General features: G+C 40.5%; 1 protein-coding gene across 1 annotated transcript in view; it reads right to left on the reverse strand.

Annotated features, from left to right (window-relative positions):
- hectd2 (HECT domain containing 2) overlaps positions 1-17,488 on the reverse strand; it is a 92,031-nt gene that overhangs the window by 21,583 nt on the left and 52,960 nt on the right. The window contains exons 12-14 of the mRNA XM_052027298.1: positions 11,804-11,900; positions 11,001-11,108; positions 1,724-1,856 (exon numbers count right to left, since the gene is read on the reverse strand). Of these exons, the coding sequence (XP_051883258.1) occupies positions 1,724-1,856; positions 11,001-11,108; positions 11,804-11,900 (338 nt within the window). The remainder of the gene's footprint in view (positions 1-1,723; positions 1,857-11,000; positions 11,109-11,803; positions 11,901-17,488) is intronic.

Consider the following 17,488-nt stretch of genomic DNA (forward strand, 5'->3'; position numbering starts at 1 on the left):
ACTTTGTACTACTGAAATGTATTCTTAATTAAAATACTTAACATACAAAATTTTACTTATATTTCCTTAAAAAATGGAATAATGGCAAAGCCCTTTGAGTGTTGGAATTGTCCATCTGACTATTTTAAAACTTCCATGTAAACACAAATAAACATAACTTCTGCAACCTTATGGGATTTTATGAATTGTACTTTTGATGTAGCTTTTGTTCAGCATTTTATGATACACCAAAAATTTTGTAAGGGCAAAGTGGTGCAGCTTGCACCCTCACAGCTCCCATGATGTCTGGTGCTGTGTGTGTGAAGTTTGCACATTCTTCCTCTGACCAGATGATTTCACCCAGGTTTTCTCCCTCATCCCTAAGACATGCAAATTGGTGGGCAAACCAGCCACTGTAAGTTACCCCAGTGTGTGGGTGAGTGGTAGAATCTCAAGGAGTTGTCAGAATGTGAGGAGAATAGATTAGTGGGAAATGGGATTGCTCTGTGAATCAGCATAGCCTTCATGGGCTAAAATGGCCCCCCTTTTATGTTGCAAGGAAATATGGCTCATATAACCAAACTCAGCGTGCCAGTAACATTATACAACTAGTTGGAAATAGTGGGCTAACAACTATTTATACGTTAGGCTCACTTTTCATTCCTTGGTCAAAAGCAATATATATTCATCCAGTAAAAAAAATACTATTTATGCTCACTGACTGAATTGAGGCACTCTGTTCAAGTTTAATCAATCTACTTGAGCCATTCTAGTTAATAAGAGCTTAGCCAATCAGCTAGGCACTGATGTTTCCCAACAGACATTGATGTTTTGATGTCAAGTGCCCTGAACTGCAACACTAAAGGGTTACACTTACTGCATAGCAGCTCAGAAGCATCAATACCAAAACATTTCCTTCAGTTTGTACACGTATTTTTTTTAAACCAAGCAATAATTATTTGTCCACAATTCAAAGACCCAGTTGTTAAATTAATTCAAAACCATCCTCAACAGGTTTCTGGACATTGAGAGAATGAGGGGATATAGGGATAGTGCTGGGAAAAGGCACTGAGGTGGAAGATCAATCATGATCTTGATCAGGCTGGAACAGGCTCCACTGGCTAGAAGTCTCCTCTATTTCTATTTCTTATTTTCTTATAAATAAACAAAAAAAGGACACAATCAAACTTATCAGCAGTAAAATATGGGAAAGTAGTGGATTGGTGATATGAATGGTGATGTAACCAAAGATAGAACTTTTGGATCAGAAGAAGACATCTTTAATTGGGTAAAATTGCCAGGGTAAAATGGAACCAAGCATTGGCAGGTAAATTTGAAAATAGAAGACCTTTTAGAGATATTTCAAGTACAGGTTAGGGGCATTCCTACAAGGGATAAAGGGAGGGGACTGAAAACTAGGGATCCCATGATGACAAAAGATATAGGTGTTGTGATAAACAAAAACAAAGGGAAGCACGAACCATGTGAGAGATAAAGTGGAAAGGAAAGCAATACAAGCACAGAGAGAATATCAGGACTGAATTGCAGTTAATTTATGGGGAAGCCTAAAAAAAGTTTCCATAGATTTGTGAATGGCAAGCAGGAACTAAGAGGAAGGTTAGGACCAATTAGGGATCAAAAAGCTAATCAAGGCATGGTGCCAGTGGGCAAGGCTAAATAGTTAAACTAATTCTTTCTATTGGCCAGTGCATTCATGTATAGATTTTTACTGTTTTTGCCTCACCATAATCTGATTGGAAGATCTGTCGAATAAGCAGAAGAAACCACTCTTTTGTGAGACCACCCATGTCTAATCCAGCTTCTCCAATAAATGTGACTTTCAATTTTTTTTTCAAATCTGTCCTTTTTCTCGTTAACTGCAACGTAAAGAAATGGTCATGGAACAAGTAACATACAGGATAATAAAAGTAAATGGCAGATTAAATTTAAAAAAAGGATTATGCAAAATGGAAAACATAACATGGATTATATAAAGAGGAACAATTTGTAAGTGTAACTCTATGTTCTATATTAAATAGAAATGAAATTTACTGCCTGCAATATTTTGAAAGGTTGAGGAATTCAACACAATTATAAGCCAACATTAAAACAACAGTTATTGTCTGACGGGGCACTCAAAGTAGTTGGACAGGATGCCATTTGTACTTCTATTGTATGAGCTACAGCCTAGAAATTGGATTAGTAAAAACATTTGCACCTGTTGTGTCTAAACCACACATGAAAAGCCATTTAGTGCCTGTTTGTTTATGTTGAAGCCCTGCCCATCAGTAAATTGGACTGGACACTTCCTGTCATGACTCAGCTTCATGCAGGTTTTGATTTCTTGTGTATTTATGATGATGTTGTCATGGTGCTGTGTTTTGGACTTACTGACATGCATTGGATCGAAAGGTTGCAACCTATGGCCTATGTTGTTCACACATAGTTAAACTAGGAGAACACCATGCAGCAAATTGGGAACCATATGTGAATTAAAGCACCTCACTGGACTTTGATTTTCATTTCATTGACTCCCAGAATTGATCTCATGTGCTGCCTTTGTCAGAACGGCAACAGATAAATAGCTTGCAGCACCTGTGAACCAGGTGCTGTGTTCTTTGGCCCCAGTGATAGCAGCACCACCAGACCCAACAGAAGTGCTCCACAGAGCAGCACAGGCAAGTACAAGAAATGATGGCAGCTCTAAGCTCAGGCAACTGCTGAAATCTGTGAAATGCACGTCAGCGCAAGGCTTTTAAATCAGAGAAAACCATGATAGGGATTTCTCAGTGTGCTGCAAATTTTGGAGTCACCCAATTTGGCATTAGGACGAAACCCTGCATCCACCAAATGTACCAAAAATAGGTGAAATCCAACTTTTTGTTATTGGCAAGTATGTATTTTTCTTTTTTTTGTTCCTTTCATGTGTACCTTTTATGGCAGGTAAGCAAACCGCCAACTGACTGTGCCTGTGATGGGGTTGTGTAGTCTTTACAGCTCTCTTCAAATCTCCTTCCTTAATCACCAGTGTTTGTCCTCTCCCTGCAGTACCACCCACTTTTATTTTAAGACTATACCAAGCTTGCCTCTTGTATGCAATGCACTGGAAGATCGATTAGGATAATATTGTAATAGGGTGACATAAAAATATAAGTGAAGCCTTTGGTTGCAGCTGATAGTATTCTCATTCACATTGTACCTTTTTCTCTCTGAATGATGATACCCTATCCTTGTACCATATATAAATTGTACAAACATTATTTAAATACTGCACATTGCCTTTAGTCAAACTGACCAAGAACTGATATAATCAGGTGAAAGTTGCATGGTTATGTACTGCAAAATCAAAAGATAGTAGATTCCTCAATATATCAAGACCTGGGACTCAACACCTTCCTCTGCAACTGGATACTTGACTTCCTGACCAACAGACCGCAATCAGTAAGGATAGGCAGCAACACCTTCAGCACGATTATTCTCAGCACTGGTGCCCCGCAAGGCTGCATCCTCAGCCCCCTACTCTACTCCCTGTACATTCATGGGTACATAGCCAGATTCTGCTCCAACTCCATCTACAAGTTTGCAGATGATACCTCCGTAGCTGGCTGTATCTCAAATAACAAGCTGGAGTACAGGAAGGAGATACAGAGCCTAGTGAAATGGTGCCATGACAACAACCTTTCCCTTGATGTCAGCAAAACAAAAGAGCTGGTCGTTGACTTCAAGAAGTGGGATGGTGCACATGCGCCTGTCTACATCAATGGTGCTGAGGTCAAGAGGGTTGAGGGCTTCAAGTTCCTAGGAGTGAACGTCACCAATAGCCTGTCCTGGTCCAACCATGTAGATGCCACGGCCAAGAAAGTTCACCAGCGCCTCTACTTTCTCAGGAGGCTAAAGAAATTTGGCATGTCCCCTTTGACACTCACCAACTTTCATTGACGCACCATAGGAAGCATCCTATCTGGATGCATCATGGCTTGGTACGGCAACTACTCTGTCCGGGATCACAAGAAACTGCAGAGAGTTGTGGACACAGCCCAGCACGTCACGGAAACCAGCCTCCCCTCCACGGACTCTATCTATACCTCTCGCTGCTTTGGTAAAGCAGCCAGCATAATCAAAGACCCCACCCACCCCGGACATTCTCTCTTTTCCCCTCTCCCATCAGGCAGAAGATACAAAAGCCTGAAAGCACGTAACACCAAGTTCAAGGATAGCTTCTATTACGCTGTTATAAGACTATGGAACAGTTCCCTAGTACAATAATTCCCTAGCACCTTATTGTCTACCTGCACTGCACTCTCTCTGTAGCTGTGACACTTTACTCTGCATTCTGTATTGTTTTACCTTGTGCTACCTCAATGCACTGTGTAATGAATTGATCTGCAGGAACAGTAATGCAAGACAATCTTTTCATTGTACCTCAGTACAAGTGACAATAATAAACCAATTCTATATCTTAATTTATTTACCTAGAGTTAGGTTGTGTGTGATGCATTCAGAACATGCAAAGTCCTGGTTTCAAGATTTTCTCCTCAAACACCGAATCTGCAAATTCATTCCACACATTGACTAGTCTTCTGTGAAAACCTATTTGTTGACAGGACTAAATTTCCCTTCTCATTTGAGGCTGTATTCCCTTGTTCATTTATCATGCATAATATTTTAAATAGTCCAAATCTACTTGAAAATCACATCAGAGCCTGTTTTGCTGAAGTTTCAAGCATTTTCTGTTTTTATTGCAAATCTACTTTCCTTATAAAGTTAACATTATTTTGTTTTGTAGGTCACTATTCAGTCCATCTCCATTATTCATTCAGGCTGTGAAAGCCAGATCAAGATAATTTGTTGTATATAATGTATCCTCAACAACCTCTGCTACTATAACTAGAAATTGTTAGTAGAAACTTGAAAGCTTTAGGAATCTTAATGTCAGTTTCTATGATACCCCATCCACAATTAACTTCCTGAAGCAACACCATTAACAAAAGTGTGGGTCTTCAACCACTTTCTTAAATGTCCTTACATTTGAATCTGGTTGCCCAACAAAGCTTGAGAAATTTCCCAAGAATAACTTTAAAAAAATGAGCTTGTGGCAAGTAATTTAGAACATTATCAGAAGTCGTACTTCATTTAAATATTATGTGAGTACTCATTCTACAGAAAAGTTATCTCTACCCAATGAAATATTAGATTTTATATTGCGATGTAATTGGAACAATGATCTTCCTTTTCATTCCTCCCAGCCATTGTTTCTTTGCTGCATTTTGGTTCCAAAGTTCCTTTGAACATTATCAAATATCTTATTCCTATTGCCATTTTTAGTTCTCAGTCACCAAAAGGGAACACGGTACGCATGTTAAACAAGAGAGGCCTCATAAATTAGGCTGATGCTGCTCCAATGAGGCTAGTTTGTGTGCATGTGCACACACAAACAAACACACCCTTAATTATGAATCACTGTTTTAAAAACTGACACATAAATGGATGGAATATTGGACATACCTACCTTTCACTCTGATTTGATTGTCAAAATCTATTCTCAAGAGTGGCTGCATGAGTAACGATGTCTACTGAACTGCTCAATTAATCACTCCAGATATTCATTGGCTGTTATCTATTTAATACTATTGGCCTATTTCCTACCTACTTTCCTAGAAAATTAAGTAATTTTTGAACCCTATTTCAATTATTAATATTCCAATGATTAAGCTGGCAAGGTGTATGCTACAACAAAGGATAAAGACAAATTTAACTAGAAGCATTATAGCTGCTCATGGTTGAAACATCTTTGTTGAACAATAGTATTTATTTAAAAGTACTTTTTTATCTTTGTATGGCTGTTTTGTAATGAACAGTTTTTACATATTTGGATATGAAAATAAGTACCATGTTCCTGCTCAGCAACTTTTACATGTTTACAATTAAATTAATTAAAATTAGTTGCACCATCATACCTGACTAAATGACACTTGCGATTCAAAGAGTGCTACATTTTGTCATGCTTCTAAATTATAAAGAGGGAATCAAAGATCTGAAAAGTCTATATACCGCTCACCAACTGGAAAGGTGCATTAAAATCAACAGGGCAGAGCAAATTAATGTTTGTTTGTTTTCAGGGTAGTTGCTGCAAACATCTACAGTGTACGAGACATAAGGAATAGAATACAAACTTTACAATTTAATATGGTAACAGCCTTTCCTTTGTATGTTTATCATTGCAGAGTGCAGAAGGTACACACGCAGAATTTCAGTTTTGGGTGGCAGTATTATCTTGTGGGACAGGTGCCCGGGTGTTGAGATGTTGGAAGGGGAATGGGCGGCCAGTTAGAACCTTCAGTATCAGATGGAGGCTTAGGAGGGGACTATGATTGGCTATTGGCAGGGGAAGGTCTGGAATGTAGTCGAGTTTGGGCAAGGATCAGGCTGGGGAGACAGGTGTGGGAATCCCAATCGAGGGCTATTGAGGGGATGTGTTTTTTTTTATTTATAGAAGATCTACCTAGTGAAAGATAGCTGGGAATGCAAGGGTTAATGACTGGCCGTGTAAGGGTTAATAGTATGCTTTTTAGTATGGTTCTCACTGTGAAAGGATTTTCAAGGTAAAGAATAACTAAATCACACCATAATGAAGTCACGTGTAGTTTAAATAGCAGGTGCAAGTGGGAAGAAGTAATTTTTAAACCTATATCTTGTTATGTTCGAAACTTTATGTAAACAATTGCCTGCGTAAGAGTAGTTTCTCACCTAGTGTTCCTATGAAAAAGGGTATAAAAATATGCTGTAGCCGAGCCTTCTTTGAGTGGGTTTCAGTATAGAGTTAGAGTTACATGGTTACCCTGTCTCTGTATTTTTCTCACTCCCACAAGCGAAAGCTAATAAAGCATTTATCGTAAGTTCTTTGGTTCTGCTGCTGTCCGATTCTTTCCAGAAGCGCGGGTCGACTTTGACATTGGCGTAAGTCAGCAGGATTTCACAGGGATCTGGATACCTCAGGACTGAGTAAGTGGCGGACGGCGTTCGGAAGGTCAACGGGAGAAAAAGGCGCCTTCAGACCCCTTGTGTCTGACTCCTACATTGACCTCCTGGAACACTGTGGTCCTTCATCCGAGGTTGATCTGGTTCCCCTGTCAAAATCCCAAAGAACCGACGGAGATTTACGGTAGGAGTGTGTTATTTTTAAGACTGTCGTGTGGTATTAAGAAGTAAATTCGTGTGGTGAAATAAGTATTTAAAGTTCGTTTGGTATAAGTACAGTCGTATGGTATAAGTAACTTTGTTTGGAGAAATAAAGTAGTATTACAGAGTTCATTTGTGAAACAGAGTTCGTTTTGAAATACTGTTCGTCTGGAAAACATAGTCTGGGATAAATTGTAATTCGATCCAAGGCAGTGAGGCCAAGGTAAATTGTGATTCGGACATCAGACATAAATCAGAATGGGACAGTCTCTTGATACAAGTGAAGGAGGTACCCCGGTGCAGCAGATGTGCTACCTGCGCCCAGAACATCAAAAACAGTTTCGACAATTGTCTGCAGCTTTAAATGAGAAATTAGGTAACGAAGAGTGGCCGATCAGTGGTAATGGTGCGCATTAAGTCATCTGTTTAAAGGACGTCAAGGGAGATATTTAATTCAATTTTCTTTTAAGGCTCTAATTTCCGTCTTATCTTATTTCATGCTATCTTACAATTTCATGTTAAGTCCGCTCTTTAATTTCAAGAGTGCTTTTCAGTTTGTGGTAGAAATTTATGTTTTTAAAGTGACACTTTAATGTATAAGTGTTGTTTTTGGTTCATTTTTGTCTTTCATATTATGTAAGATTTTTTGGGAATTGAGTTCTATTAAGTTAACTTTTGAATAGTTAATGAACAACATTATGTACTGAGGAGGGATAATGCATGTCAAAGAGGGATTGAGTTATGTACGAGGGAGGATGCACCAAAAAAAAACTGGGAGGTTTTAAAGGCTGAGTATGAATGGTATGACAAACAAGAAAAGAAGCATAAAGATAACAAAGTACAGCGTCAATTGATTAATAAAATGGGCAAAAGCAGTAAAATTGATAATGACCCCGGGGACCCACTGTCAGGCATGGCGACCCTATTCTTGCAGAATGATGAGGATGAGGAATTGGAAGATTCCTTGTGGGCGAGACCACCCCCGTATGCCCCTCAGGGACCCCTAGATCACCAAGCTCCAGCACTGCCAGCACAGCCGGAGCCATTACCTCAAGCTCAGGCTCCTGTCAGGGATGAGCAAGCGATACAAACAACTCTTGAATAGAACGGCCCTGCCTGACGTGGGGAGTGCAGTGAAACTTCAGGGGGACGCCCCTGCAAATCAAATTGACCTATGGAAACAGCAGGGGTGCACTAGAGATCCTGACACGCAGTTATGGACCACCCCTGCCGGACAAGTTTGTGTACCAGATGCATTTTTACCTACTTTGGGCAAGGAGGGAATGGTGGGAGTGGCACTACAAACTTGGTGGCACCCCAATCTGAGGAAGGAGGCACAAAGAAAGGCACAAGAATGTAATATTTGCCAGAAAAATAATCCTGGTAAAGCAGTTAAGTGTCCTCTGGGTAGGACAAAAATGCCTATGGGTCCTTTTGAATGCATACAGATTGATTTTATAGAATTGCCAAGAGTGCAGGGTTACAAGTACTGTCTTGTTATTATTGATCTTTTTAGCAGATGGATAGAAGCGATACCAACAGCAAATGCCACAGCAGAAGCAACGGTAAGAATTATACTACGGGAAATAATACCTCGATTTGGGCTTCCTACCATTATTAGTTCAGACAATGGACCACATTTTACTGCTAAGATAAATGAGGAGCTATGCCAGCATTTCAAAATAAAACAACAATTTCACTGCACCCATCATCCACAGGCAGCTGGGATTGTGGAGAGAGTAAATGGTACTCTAAAGAATAAATTGGCTAAATTCACTGAGGAGACAGGATTGAATTGGCTGAAGGTACACCACATACCAGTACAGGATTAACTCCAGCAGAAGTATTATTTGGAAAACCACTGCGCACACCATGGGGTGCAGATAACAACATAGATGCATGTCTTGACCTTCATGCCCTTAGTGAGAGAATAATTACTTAGGTACAAAAATTAACTGATGTTCTTAAGATTCTACATTCACAGGTTCGTAATGTTCAGAGAAAGGAAGAGGACAACACAGAGGAATCGAGGATCCAGCCTGGAGATTATGTCCTGATAAGAAATTGGGAGCGTAAAAAATTGGCACCAAGGTGGAAAGGCCCCTTTCAAGTGCTACCCACTATGCCCACAGAGGTAAAAGTCGAAGGACAACCTCAGTGGATACATCATTCCAACTGCAAAAAGATTGGTCGAGGGAAAGGACAACATGTTGGGGGGAAAAGGGACACTTAATGCATCTCTAAATATTCTAGGACTTGTTTTTGGCAGCCTCGTAGTAGGGCCATCTCTGATAACTCCTTTTTAGTAGCATATTGTATGCCTGTTTAGTGGCCTATTTAGTAGCATATGGGATGTGATATTGCATTATGGCTTAATAGTAGTACTTATTATTGTTGTAATTATTATAGTATGCTATCTTTTTCTGTTATTAACACAGTATTGTACTCGATCACTTGCTTTATAGAATTGTTTATCATGGAATGATAAAGAGGGAATGTGAAAGATAGCTGGGAACACAAGGGTTAACGATTGGCAGTGTAAGGGTTAATGATATGCTTTTTTTTTAGCATGGCTCTCACTGTGAGAGGATTTTCAAGGTAAAGAATGACTTCATTATGGTGTGATTTAGTTATGTCTAGTTTAAATAGCAGGTGCAAGTGGGAAGAAGTAGTTTTTATACCTATATCTTGTTATGTTTGAAACTTTATGTAAACAATTGCCTGCATAAGAGTAGTTTCTCACCTAGTGTCCCCACGAAAAAGGGTATAAAAATATGCTGTAGCCAAGCCTTCTTTGAGTGGGTTTCAGTATAGAGTTAGAGTTACATGGTTACCCTGCCTCTGTATTTTTCTCACTCCCACAAGCGAAAGCTAATAAAGCATTTATCGTAAGTTCTTTGGTTCTGCTGCTGTCCGATTCTTTCCAGAAGCGCGGGTCGACTTTGACATTGGCGTAAGTCGGCAGGATTTCACAGGGATCTGGATACCTCAGGACTGAGTAAGTGGCGGATGGCATTCGGAAGGTCAACGGGAGAAAAAGGCGCCTTCAGACCCCTTGTGTCTGACTCCTACATTGACCTCCTGGAACACTGTGGTCCTTCATCCGAGGTTGATCTGGTTCCCCTGTCAAAATCCCAAAGAACCGACGGAGATTTACGGTAGGAGTGTGTTATTTTTAAGACTGTCGTGTGGTATTAAGAAGTAACCTGAAATAGATTTTAGTACTGAACTCCATGATAAGTCGAGTATTTTTTAAGGGAATGTTTTCACTTAAATTGATAGTGAGGAGGAAAGTCTCAAGATACAGGAAAAGATGGATCAGCTGCTAAATTGGGTAGAGCAATGGCAGATGAAATTTAATCCTGATAAAAAGGAGTGATGCATTTTTGGAGGTAAATATGAGTGGGACATATGCAATGAATGATAGGGCTGCAGGGTGTATTAAAGAAGAGGGAGCTTGGTGTACAAGTCCAAAGATCCCTGAAGATGACAACACATGTAGATAGGTTGGTTAAAAACACATGCAGGTTGCTAGTTTTCATTAGTTGGGGCACAGAATACAAGAGCAGGGAAGTTATGGTACAGCCTACCGTCTAGGAAAGCAGCTGATATGTAGGTGACATTGAGCCAGGAATAGGTCTTCCACATGGGTCAAATTGTACAGGGATAAGCTTGTTGGCCCTGCAGGAATATTGCTATTAATTCTATATTATGGTACAAGAGCCTCACCCAAATACATTGGTTAAGAGTATTTAAATATTCTTAACTTATTTATTATAGTCCTGATAAAGAGGGAATAATTCAAATGGTAGTTATTAACAAGAATTAAGAATCCACTTTACCTCATCCAGTGAATCATTAACCAGATGTAATCGCCTCACTTTAATGTTTAGAAAAAGCATGTTCATGTCTGGCCTCTGTCTGCGGGACACTTTATCAACCAAGCTTTGCTGCACAGAAAGAAAAGACACAACTTCTGACCGCAAAGGTTTTCAACATTCGCAAACAATGGAAAATATCTTCGATTCCTTACAAGATGGGAAAAATGAGACCAGGAAAAAGAACTTTACCAATTCTTGTTTAGTATTAGTCTTGCACATTCAATGTCATTGAGATGTTTTCCAAGTACCTTCATTTATTCTGATCAACATCTTATTCTATCTCAACCAATAATCAAACCAGATATGGTTATATTGGTGCTCCTCTGCTGTGAATATGTGGCAGCACTTGTGCTTGGTGTATGAACTGATAATAGTAGGTTCATTTTTACCAATTGTTGTGAAATTATAATGGTTTTTGTATCTACTTCATGACATTATTACAGCGATTACTCAAACTCATCAGAAAGTGTTGTGAGGATTCAATTACAAATTCTTTGCATGAGAGTCTAATAATTCTGTGGTATGTTCCATCCAGCAAGTCCTGTCAATAGAGTTTAAAAACTTACTCATCACAAGGTAAAATTCAAAGAGTAATTGAGAATGTAGTTGAATTTTAACCCATACATTAGTATGGGAATATTAAAATGCATCTTGTTAGGAGAATAAAGGACTCAACAATACATAACTAAAAATGTTGTCCTTGCAGATATAAATAATCCAATGACAAGCACTCACACAGGTTTGATTCCACGAAGTCCACTTACCCTGGCTACTGTAATCATCTGTTGTTCAGAGTCCCTCTGGATTATAACTTTTTTAGCCGCCAGTGAGAGAATGAAAGGAAATTGGCAGAAGGAAAACCTATATGGAGTGGGGGAAAAAAAAGAGACAAACGAAGTTCTCAAAGTACATAGGCTTCTGTACCATACTGTTGCAACCAGTATATTTAAAGGCCCTTCAGTGAGTACAGGTTCTGCTAGACCTTTCAAAAACACTGCTGCTGAAGGAGTTATCCTACAGGGCAGCACACATCCAATTGCTCCCACTTCAAGCTACAGGCCAGTCAGATATAAAGTCATGTCAGAGAAGACTTGGCAGAAGCATTGAGATGTGATTCAGTGCTGGTAACTGCTGAGACCAAGTAGTAATCAGGGGGCAGTCACATTACTGGTCCATGAACACTCCAAGCAGGTGAGAGGCACTCAGAGCAGGCGTGCTGGAAGACAACTGGGATTAAGCAGGAACAGTCATGGTTGATGGGCCTGCAAGTATTTGAACTGGTTGAAGTGCCAGTACAAGTCAGTTGAACCAATCCAAAAGTGAAGACGCACGAAGGACAGTCACTGAATGTGCAGCAACCCTTTGGAAATGACTAGGTTGCTGCTTATTGTATACTGACTGAATTAGGGAGATTCAATAAATGCTTGCCTTGCAAAGCTCACAGCCCGTACAGAGATTACTTTAAAAAGATCACATTTAATTTCAGAAAATCACCTTGTCTACACAAATAATAACACATTTATTCTGAATACAGGTTAATTATATTGTCAAGTGATTCAAATACTTATCATAATCAAAACATCAATGTAACCCATAATGTCCCCAGATCAAAACCCCAAAACATACTTATGCTTTTCACTGTGCTACAAATGTTGGAAACGCAAGATTTAAAGCATTAACTTACATTTATACTCAGAATAAATGTACTGGTGGTTGTGTTCAAAATGTTTTGTTTAAATATGGATATCACAAGTTTTAATAATGGCATACTATAGAAAGTGCAATGAGATTACAAGGTTAACAGTAACCTATTTGATACACTGGAAATGAGATGTTAAGATTTAGAATATCTCCTGTGAAAATGTGTTAACAACACCATGCTGCAGAAATGTACTGTAATGTACCCATTGTGCTTATGAGGGCACTGTTGTACTATATTTGCAAATTGATAGAATTTATTCTGCTTTGGATTAAATGCACAAAAAAAAAGCAAAAAGCTATTTGTACTGCCTAACAGTCACACTTTCTTGCTGATCGGCAGCGAGAGGCGAGGGAGCGGAGAGAGCCGAAGACTAATGAAGCATTATTGGTTTTTTTCCCTTAGCGTTCGAGGATAGCAGGGAGTGAAGCGCAGGCACATGACATCATTCTGTAGCGCGCGCGGGCAATTTAAAGGTTGCAGGAGTACCTTCGGAGTTTCTGATCGGCAGCGAGAGGTGAGGGAGTGGAGAGCACTGAAGACTAACAAAGCATAATTGTTCTTTTTTTCCCTTAGCGTTAGAGGATAGCAGGGAGTGACTGCGCAGGCGCGTGACGTCACTTGGCAGCACGCGCGGGCAATTTAAAAAGAAGACTGGCATATCCAGTGGGCAGCAGAGTGAGAGGGAGCAGAGTGGTTGGGCTTTGGCAAGAACGGGGTAAGAGGCGCGATTTATAGAGCTGGGGGTACGTTACTAGTTTATTTATTGTAGTTGCATTAGACAGTGCCATAGCAGTATGCATCTGGGGTTAGCGTTATGTTTGGAGTGCCAGATGTGGGGACCCTGGGAGACTACCAGCCTCCCCGAGGACTATATCTGCGCAAAGTGCATTGAGATGCGGCTCCTCGAGGAATGTGTTGAGAGTCTGGAGCAGCTTGATGACCTTCGGCTGATTAGGGAGAGTGAGGAGATAGACAGAAGCTACAAAGATTATGTAGAGAGTACCTCTGTGGCGGTCCCCCTCAAAAATCGGTATCTCATTTTAGATTCTGTTAGAGAGGATGACCTGACAGAGGAAGACCATGGCAAACAGGATTTTGGCACTGTACCTGGTGCCGCGGTCCAACGGGAAAGGAGAAATGTAGTGGTCATTGGGGATTCTATAGTGAGGGGAACAGATAAGAGATTCTGCGAACCTGACAACAATACCCGGATGGTGTGTCGCCTCCCTGGTGCCAGGGTATGGGATGTCTCGGACCAGGTCCAGAATATTCTGAGGAGAGAGGGTGATCAGCCAGAAGTCTTGGTGCATGTAGGTACCAATGACATAGGTAGAAAAAGAGAGGAGGTCCTGAAGGAAGATTACAAGGAGCTAGGAAGAAGGTTGAGAAGCAGGACCTCCAAGGTAGTAATCTCAGGATTACTACCTGTGCCATGTGCTAATGGCAGCAAGAATAGAAAGATCTGGCAGATGAATATGTGGCTGAGAGACTGGTGCAGGAAGTAGGCCTTCAGATTCTTGGATCATTGGGAACTTTTTTGGGAGAGGTATGACCTATTCACAAAGTATAGGTTACACCTGAACTCCAAGGGGTCCAATATCCTGGCGGGAATGTTTAATATAGCTGTTGGGGAGGGTTTACACAAATTTGGCAGGGGGAAGGAAACCAGGATGTTAGGATAGAGGATGAGGTATATAGGAGCAAGTCCGAGACAGCGTGCAGTGAAGATGGAAAGAAGGACAGGCAGGTGAAAAGGTGGGATAATTTGCTGAACAATAGATATACAGCAAAATCAGCAGCAGATACTGGTCTAAATGTACTATATTTAAACACACGTAGCATTAGAAATAAGGCAGATGACCTAGTGGCACAGCTACAGATCAAAAAATATGACATTAGTGGCAATCACCGAGTCATGGCTTAAGGAAGGCTGTGACCAGGAACTAAATGTCCAGGGGTACACAGTGTATAGGAAAGATAGGCAGGTAAACAGAGGGGGTGGTGTGCCTGTGATGGTTAGCAATGATATAAAATCAATAGAGAGAAGGGACATAGGGTCAGAAGAAGTGGAATCATTATGGGTGGAGCTAAGAAATGGCAAGGGTAGAAGGACAATAATAGCAGTGATATATTGGCCCCCTAACAGCAGCCGGGATGTGGACTATAAATTACAGCTAGAAATAGAAAAAGCGTGTCAGAGAGACAATGTCAAGATAATTATGGGGGATTTTAACACGAAGGTGGATTGGGAAAGCCAGAAAGGCAGTGGATCTCAGGAGAGCGAGTTTGTGGAAGCTCTACGGGATGGCTTTTTGGAGCAACTTGTTGATGAGCCCACCAGGGGATTAGCTGTTTTGGATTGGGTGCTGTGTAACGAACCAGAGGTGAGTAGGGAACCAAAGGTAAAGGAACCATTAGGAACTAGCGATCACAATGTGATTGATTTCAGTTTCAAATTTGAAAAGGAGATGCTGATATCAGATGTGTCAATATTTCAGTGGAACAAAGGAAATTAGAGTGGCATAAGAGGGGAACTGGCCCAAATTGATTGGAAAAGTAAGCTAGTTGAAGGAACAGCAGAGCAGAAATGGATGAAGTAAGGAAAATGCAGGATAGATATATTCCAAGAAAAAAGGTTATGAATGGAAAAATGGCCCAAATGTGGATAACGAGAGAGGTGAAGGCTAAAATAAAAGCAAAAGGGAGGGCATACAAGGAAGCAAAAATTAGTGGGAAAACAGAAGACTGGGAAACTTTTAAAAACTTACAGAAAGAAACTAAGAAGGTCGTTAGGAAAGAAAAGATGAATTATGAAAGGAAGTTGGCAGATAACATTCAAAAAGATACCAAGAGTTTTTTTTAAATATATGAAGACTAAAAGAGAGACACGGGTTGATATAGGACCAATTGAAAACAGTGCAGGAGAGATTATAATGGATAACAGAGAGATGGCAGAGGAACTAAATGAGTATTTTGCATTGGTCTTCACTGTGGATGACACCAGCAATATACCAGATAGTCAGGGATCTCAGGGGATAGAACTGAATTCAGTTAAGATTACTAGAGAGAAAGTGCTCAGGAAGCTAAATGGACTAAAGGCAGATAAGTCTCCTAGACCAGATGAGGTGCACCCCCAGGTTCTGAAAGAAGTGGCTTCAGAGATTGCAAAGGTATTGGTGATAATTTTCCAGGAATCAATAGACTCCGGCACGGTTCCAGAGGACTGGAAGGTTGCAAATGTGGTTCCGCTGTATAAGAAGGGTGGGAGGCAGCATAAAGGAAATTACAGACCTATTAGTCTGACATCAGTGGTGGGAAAGTTATGGGAATCGATCAAGGATGAGGTTATGGAATACCTGGAGGTGCAAGGCAAGATAGGCCCAAGCCAACATGGTTTCGTGAAGGGAAGATCCTGCCTGACCAACCTATTGGAGTTTTTTTTGAGGAAATCTCAGGTAGGGTGGATAAGGGAGAGGCTGTGGATGTTGTGTATTTAGACTTTCAAAAGGCCTGCGACAAGGTGCCGCACAAGAGGCTGATTAATAAGATGAGAGCTCATGGGATTTCAGGTAGGATATTGGAATGGGTGGAGCATTGGCTGGTAAGCAGAAAGCAAAGGGTGGGAATAAAGGGATCCTGTTTTGGTTGGCTACCGGTTACTAGTGGTGTTCCGCAGGGGTCGGTGTTGGACCTGCTTCTTTTTACTTTGTACATAATGATTTGGATTATGGAGTAAATGGTTTTGTGGCTAAATTTGCAGATGACACCAAGATAGGTGGAGGAGTAGGGAGTATTGAAGGAATAGGAAGGTTGCAGAGAGACTTGGATAGTTTAGGAGAATGGGCAAAGAAATGGCAGATGAAATTCAATGTTGAGAAATGTGCTGTTGTACACTTTGGAGAAAGAAAAACAGGCAGATCATCATCTAGATGGGGAGAAAATTTGAAGTACAGAAGTACAAAGGGACTTGGGAGTACTCATGCAGGATATCCTAAAGGTTAACCACCAGGTCGGATCAGCAGTAAAGAAAGCGAATGCTATGTTAGCATTCATCTCAAGAGGTATAGTGTACAAAAGTAAGGAAGTGTTGATGAGGCTCTATGGGGCACTGGTGAGGCCTCATTTGGAGTACTGTGTGCAGTTTTGGGCCCCATATCTTAGGAAGGATGTACTGATGTTGGGGAGGGTTCAGAAAAGATTTACAAGGATGATTCCTGGAATGAAGGGGCTTACTTATGATGAGCATTTGTCGGCTCTTGGACTGTACAGTCCAAGATTGGCATACAGAAGAATGAGAGAGGACCTCATAGAAACATTTAGACTGTTGAAAGGACTGGACAGAGTAGATGTGGTTAAGCTGTTTCCCCTGGTGGCTGAGTCCAGGACTAGAGGGCATAATCTTAGAATTAGAGGGTACCAGTTTAAAACAGAAATGAGGAGAAATTTCTTTAGCCAGAGGTTAGTGAAATTATGGAATTCTTTGCCACATACAGCTGTGGAGGCCTGATCATTGGGGGTGTTTAAGGAGGAGATTGATAGGTATCTAATTAGTCAAGGTATCAAGGGATATGGGGATAAGACCGGAAATTGGGGCTAGAGAGAAATAGTATTAGCTTAGCTTATGGAGCAGACTCGATGGGCCAAATGGCCTACTTCTGCTCCTTTGTCTTGTGATCTTGTGAAGTAATTGTAAAAAAAATTTGATTTATAAACCACCTATAAATACAACATACAATATTTTATTCAC

The sequence above is a fragment of the Pristis pectinata genome, chromosome 12 (genome assembly GCF_009764475.1).
Source record: "Pristis pectinata isolate sPriPec2 chromosome 12, sPriPec2.1.pri, whole genome shotgun sequence".
NCBI classification, from domain to species: Eukaryota; Metazoa; Chordata; class Chondrichthyes; order Rhinopristiformes; family Pristidae; genus Pristis; species Pristis pectinata.